At 35.2% G+C, this 7,237-nt stretch overlaps 1 protein-coding gene across 1 annotated transcript in view; it reads right to left on the bottom strand.

The window, feature by feature from the left end:
• Window positions 1-7,237, bottom strand: part of IL1RAPL1 (interleukin 1 receptor accessory protein like 1) — a 1,323,503-nt gene that overhangs the window by 518,418 nt on the left and 797,848 nt on the right. The window contains exons 4-5 of the mRNA XM_017501615.2: window positions 3,631-3,817; window positions 342-495 (exon numbers count right to left, since the gene is read on the bottom strand). Of these exons, the coding sequence (XP_017357104.1) occupies window positions 342-495; window positions 3,631-3,817 (341 nt within the window). The remainder of the gene's footprint in view (window positions 1-341; window positions 496-3,630; window positions 3,818-7,237) is intronic.

The raw sequence follows: 7,237 nt of genomic DNA, 5'->3' as shown, positions 1-7,237 counted from the left end.
AAAAAATAAAAATAAAAATAAAAAAAAATAAGAAAATGTTTCCAAAGATGATACCATTATAAAATATAAGCACAATCTTTGGAAATCATAACTCATTATTTCAAGTACTTTCGAAAGCTAGTATTTCTATAACTCCCTAAACATATTCTGTTTAGCCTTTTGAATGTACTTCAGTGGAAGATGATTCAAAAGCAAGAAGGAATAAATTTCACCTATAGGAAGCCACTTACCAATTGATTATACACTTCTTTATAGATTAAGAAAATTAATGTATAGCATAAAAACTAACTTAAAATAGTAGTTTCATAACTTGCAAGTGAAATACTGAAGACTGTGATTACCTGTAACAGTTAATTCAGTAGTTCTTCTCACAACAAAGCCTCCATATTTTAATTCACAGGTGTAATTTCCAATGTCATCTTCTCTGACTTCTCTTATAAGTAAGGTGTCTCTTTTGAATACAATACTTGGCCTCCATGTTTTTGTCCTGCATTCCTATATGAAGAACATAGAATTTTGGTAGTACATATAGTAACAGAAAAATATAAAACAATTTTAAATAACTAAAACAAAAGCTTCTAAAATTACACTTTAAAGGGACAAAAAAGTTTGAAACTAATGCTAAAGAATTTCATTTCTTCTCCAAATCTCTGGGAAATCAACTTGCTTTCTAGAATTTGCCCTCCTTGAATAATACGGCAAGTTGTACTGGTCATTATACATTTTTGAACCAATGAGTAAAACCTAAAGATTTTTTTAGAAAAAGTAACTTATTAACTTCTAAGATTAGTATATCTATACCAGATATGTATTGATTTATTACATATAAGAATAGAGATGTATGCTAAGACTATCCCTGACATCGTTTTGGAAACAAATGCTTCATATTTGATGATTGTGAAATCAACCATATTGAAATTGGTCACATAAAATACTGTATTATTGGAAAGTGGAAAATTTGCCATACAAAAGAAACTACTTCTGTTTCAATATTTGAAACATTTTAGTCTTACATTTAGTAAAAATTAGATCATAGTGTGTGCACGCTATAATCCATGAAAGAAACAGTCAACATTTATATGCAAGGTCTGTAGAGTTCCATAAATATCTGTTTTCATTGTTGATAGACTTACCAAATTATGATCTCTGAATTAAGCTTTGAATTATAATGATGTTGGCTCACAAGATTTCTGTTTTCGCCAAAACAAAAGTCTATTTCCTCTAGCCAGATTTGAAATCAATGCAATGAGGATAAAATAGCTTTAAAACATTTGACACTTTTCAGAGGTAATATTACTTCTAAAAAATTGTATTGCCAAATCAAATTTTTGCAGATCATTATTTTATGTGGCTCAATGCCTTTGTGTAATTGGGGGGCAATTTTCCAGTTATTTCAGACCAAAATATACATTGTGTATATTAGTTGTATGACTTGTGGTAACTGAATAAATTTTTCACTGAATGTGTGAAATCTATATTTAGCCAAACTAATAATTTCATAGTATTCTACTATAGAAGTAGCTCTTAAATCTCTGTTTTTTAGACTATAGGGGCCGATCTTTGACTATGGAAAAATAATCTGAAATGTCACGACTTTTAAATACCACATATACTGCATCCCCACCTGCCACTTCACTAGTCTGTATAGCTTAAGGTCAAAATTATTGTGGCAACGTTGGAAATACGACTAAAGGATCAGCCACTTTTTAAATTGTGTATGTGTAGGCTCTCATCTTTCAGTGAATTTTGAGATGCTCTTTGCAAAAGGTGCGAAAAGACACACAACTCTTAAACTTATTATTTTGATTTTCTGTTCTTGTGTCAGTTTGCTGAGAATGATGGTTTCCAGGTTCATCCCTGTCCCTACAAAGCACATGAACTCATCATTTTTTATGGCTGCATAGTATTCCATGGTGTTTATGTGCCATATTTTCCCTGTCCAGTCTATCATCGATGGGCATTTGAGTTAGTTCCAAGTCTTTGCTATTGTAATGTTCTCACTCATAGGCAGGTGTTGAACAATGAGAACACATGGACACAGGGAGGGGAGCATTACACACTGAGGTCTGTCAGGGGAGCTAGGGGAGGAAGAGCGGGGGTAGGGAGTTGGGGAGGGATAACATGGGGAGAAATGCCAGATATAGGTGATGGGGAGGAAGGCAGCAAACTACATTGCCATGTATGTACCTATGCAACAATCCTGCATATTCTTGACATGTACCCCAAAACCTAAAATGCAATAAAATATATTAAAAAAATAAAATAAACCTATTAGTGAAAAACAAAGAAACTGCGTATACAGAAGCTGATGTCACACATGAGTACTAAGGGAAAGAAAGTCTACTTGGAGACTTTGGGTCAAACTCCCCTAATACCACTCCCTGTTGAAGCAATCGGAATCTGCCTGTGAAAGTCAGGCAAACCACAGGGTTTGAGATGTTAGGCTGGTTCAGGATGAGAAATACTCCGACAATTAAAAAAAGACAAAAAGAAAATTCATCCCCACAGTGACAGAAACCAGCAGGACTAATATTTGAGTTCTGTTTAACATGGTCTAGGATTGAAAATCAAGCAAGCGACAAGTATAAAAACCTTCCAACAGTTCCCTTGATGTTCTGAATCCAAAATTTCACATTATCAAGAATCAAAAGTAAGTCTTGTTTAGGAAAGAGCATTGCTGATTTTGGCAAAATCTTTTTTAAAAATTGTTAAAGGTTTGTTTCTTGTTTTATTTCTAACAGTTTTTGAATTCATCAGCAGTCTGCCATGAGGGCTCACATTCTGTATACTGGCATTTGTGGATCTAGGTACAAAGAGACCCAGTTTCCTAAAGTCCTACTTCCAGTGAGTTGGACAAAGCAAATGTTACATAAGGATTCTTTAAACTATGGATAAAATATTCTGGAAGAATGTTCATAGTGTCTATATTTTTTGAGTCCATTCAATAAGAAAAATGTCTTTTATGGTATAAACAAGCTTAAAATTATTTTAAAATCTGAAAGATCAGTAAACAATCAATGATGGTGAGAGGGAAGTCAGAGGTTGGATTATTCTGTTTGTGTCTAAAGTTCCTTCTGGTTTTTGAAGAAAGTTACTTTAATATTATATTTCAGGTATCATAAAATTTCCTCAGATGTTATTACTTTAAAATGTTTATATTTATACATTAAAAGGATTAGAATATGAACAAAATTATGTCCATTAAACAGAACATTCCATGAAAAACTAGTATACAATTTTATCCTGGAAAATTAATCCTTTTTCCTTTTGTTTGGCAACATTTTGAAACGCTAATATGAAGAACCCTGAAAAGAAGGTTCAAGGTAATTTAGTTCCTGAAATTATCAGCCCAGACCATAATAGACTTGAAAGAATCGTCCATATAAATAAGACATAAACATAAACATAAACACAACAGCTTATTACAGTGGACTACCAATGTAAATATTGACTAGAATTTACTAAAACTATTGGTTAAAAAACGTATAATGACCAGTACAACTTGCCGTATTATTTTAGAAAGGCAAAGCTAAACTATATCACGCCTATCTAAGTTTTCTATCCAATTTGTGCCAGAATATAAACACAATTAATTTGTTAATAGGAAATTGAACCACCCATAGTCCATACCTTATACCAAAGGATTTCGGGTTCTCTGGTTGGTAGTAAAAAATCCTCTATGTCACGACATGAAATTTCCTTGCTTTTGCTAAGTTCAGCTTTTTCAAAATACTTCATCTTGGAATTATAGCAGAGTCCAGTGTCATTTTCACCCACTGTCAGCGAGATGGATACTTTCATACAGTAAGTGGAGTTTCTGTAACAAAGCAGAATACATATGGTGACCTGGTGTGAACCAAAAGCAAGTGCTGCCAAGGCAGTGTATTTAATTCACTTGAAAGACAGAGAGGCAAAGATTTCATTGTTTAACTAATTGTATGGTGTCTTGGCTTATTCCACAGGGTTCTGTCTTGCTATCCAACTAAACAATACTTGGTCTTATGAAGCTAAGAGTCTCGCTCTGTTGCCAGGCTGGAGTGCAGTGGTGTGATCTCGGCTCACTACAACCTCTGCCTCCCAAGTCCAAGATATTCTACTGCCTCAGCCTCCCAGGTAGCTGGGACTACAGGCATGCACCACCACACCCAGCTAATTTTTGTAGAGACAGGGTTTCATCATGTTGGCCAGATTAGTCTCAATCTCTTAACCTTGTGATCCACCCACCTTGGCCTCCCAAAGCGCTGGGATTATAGGCGTGAGCCATCGTGCCTGGCTGTGTATATTTGTTTTTATTTGCCAGAGAAAAAAAGTTTTGTTTTAGATTCAGGTTCAGTTTTAAAATGTTCAACAGATTTTTGTACCTAGAAAGTTTTAAAAAAAGGAAGATGTAGGTCAAGAATAAAGTCGAGCCTGGGCTTATGTTAAAATTGGCAAACTCAATAGAAGTAGAAAAGTGTAACTGGCCTATTAATCATCGTGAGGTACAGGAATAATGCTGCACACTCTTACAGTATTGTTTACCTTGGTAACAAGAGTAGTTACCAAGTCTGGGCAAGATCACATTCTTGGATAAAAGTACTGCAAAGTTACTATCTTTATTGACCCATGTCTATTTGAGTTGGGTCCTGGAGTCCAGGTTGTCCGAGCGAAGCATTCTACTGTGTTACATAAGGACAACCCCATCCTGATAGATTCTACAGAATCAGGTCATTAAATAAGCATCTCTTTTTTTTCTTGCTGGTACATAAATCATGTTTATAACTTGGAATAAATGAAGCTATAAATCCTGTGCAGAGATCTTTTGGAAGGGTTGGGACCAAATGAAGTTTTTGGGTAAATTGCTCTACTTCTACTTCCTTTTTAAGTCTCAGGACATTCAATTGACACTGATAATGTGTCAAGCATGGTGCTGGCTAATGGGAAGAAAAAGAGGAATAAAATATTGAATTCAAAGTTTGCTTTAGAACTTCCTATTTGGTAAATAAGTGACCAACTGTTTATTCATGAATAAGAAAGAAACTTGGCCATCAAATTCCTGTATTTGAGCCTTGCTGCTTACCATCTGTACAACCCTGGGCAATTCATTTAGCTCCTTTGAGTCTCAGGTGGGGTGGAGAGACAGCACTTGTCTGAACATTAAAAAGGATACTGGATAGAAATCTGCTTGGCCTGTCATAGGTGCTCAGTGATATTGGTTCCTCTTTGTATCTGTGCACAAGCACAACAGCTGCTAAGTCCTCCTCCTTATTCAACTAATGCTTTGACATTTAAGCAGCTCCCTTGTTTAGATTCTCGCTTTTGTTTAATGATAATATGACACAGTGAGAATGTCCAGAAAATACCTAGGTAGGCTGTTAGGCTTCATATCTGGCAACAAATAATATTTCCACAAAATTAGATGGTTCTTTATTGAATGTAGACATCTCTAGCTTCCTATAATATCTAGCCTGCAAGTAGATCTAAGATACTTAATGGGTGAAAATGATTAGTTATTAAAGAAAGTCAATCAGAAGTTTGATAAAAGTCCTGAGAGTGTGTGTTCAAAAATTTTGCTAGAATAAGGCATATTCCCTGTCCTCAGTTCCTCATAATCCAGGGAATGAGAAAGACAAATAAACAGGTGAAATTCAATATAATTACTACAAAGAGATATGAACTACCACAGTGGTGTCAAAGAAACAAGAAGGCTCCATAAATGATGATACTTGAACTATCTTAGACATTTAATAAGAATTTGGCAATTTTAAAAAGGGTTATCTGAGGTAACAGTTTGCACAAAGCCTGGAAGGCATAAAACAACATTCTATGTTTAAGGAATTGCAAACAACGTGGAATGGATGGAGTATAAGGTAAGTATGATGGACTTGAGACTGGATAGATGCACAGAAGGAAGACTGAAAGTCACATAAGCCACAGATGCAAGGCTAAAAGTCACATAAGCCACTTCAAAAAGTTTAAACTTTATGTTGAGGAATGATGAAATTTGGATCTTGGAAAGGCTTTTCTGATTGTAATGAGAAAAATGGGTTTGACTGTAAGGAAGACTAAATGCAGTGAGAAAAATTAGAAAGCTACTGCATTCATTCAGAAACAAATGGCAGCCTCAGTGAAAGCGATACACATTGAGACAGAAAGGAGGGATCATGTTCAAAACGTATTTAAGACTTTGAATCAATATAACAGTGAGGAACCAAAGCAAAGAGAAGCATCCAAGATGATCAAGAATTTTTCTTAGTTGCATATATGAAAGGTAGAGTCAATCTTTCAGCATAAAAAACACTGAAAAAGAAACAGCTTTGAGAGAAAAGAGTGTGTTAAATTTTAGCTTGAGCTTCACACCCAAGTGAAAAAGATATCCCTCTTTGGGTTTGCCAGCAATCCTGCTCATGCATTATTTATTAATTTTACTCCAGTACTTACTGGAGCATGCTCTTTCCAGGCTCATTACAACAACATTTTTTTTTTTTTTTTTTTTTTTTGAAAAAAATAATTACCCAAATTAACCTATTAACTCTTTTAGGGCACATTCAAATATGTCTTAAGAAACACAGAATTTAAAACAAACAAACAAACAAAAAGGCTTTTTAAAGAAGTAAATCTGTGCATCATAATTTTGATATTTCCACATAAATAATTTAGACACAAGAGTCTCAGGTGTCCTTTCTCCTCAAACTATTGATTACTTTTGTAAGTCTGTTGTACTATATCTCTTTGTATAGAATACCAGACATTCACATTCAGAGAGGAAGAGAGAGCCAGGGTCAAGTGAAGAGCAAGACTCCAAAGCACAACCTCATGGGCTCAGATTCAAGTTCAATCACTCACTATTTTTGAAAACTAGGGAAAGTTAGTTGACTCCTTTGGCTTCCATATCCTTATTAGGATAAGGAGAAAATAATACTAAAGACTCCACAGGCTGCTGTGGGAAACAAACGATAAAACACATAAAGAGCTTAGGGCCTTGCCTGTTTTACAGTGAACACTGAGTAAATCAGCTCTTATTATCAGCACTGCATCCTTCATTCCCACTTCCTTTATATTTCCAATTTTGCAGTACAGTCACACAGTGCTTGTTTAACAGGTAAATTAGAAAATACTACCATGATGAGGCCTTCAGTTCTTTGGTGTCTATTAGTGTGAAGCTTAAAAATCCAGATAAGCCGGGCGCGGTGGCTCACGCCTGTAATCCCAGCACTTTGGGAGGCCGAGGCGGGTGGATCACGAGGTCAAGAGATCG

The sequence above is a fragment of the Cebus imitator genome, unplaced genomic scaffold, assembly GCF_001604975.1.
Source record: "Cebus imitator isolate Cc_AM_T3 unplaced genomic scaffold, Cebus_imitator-1.0 Scaffold282, whole genome shotgun sequence".
NCBI lineage: Eukaryota > Metazoa > Chordata > Mammalia > Primates > Cebidae > Cebus > Cebus imitator.
The sequence above is the reverse complement of the archived record's forward strand: the minus strand, read 5'-3'. Positions and strand labels throughout refer to the sequence as shown.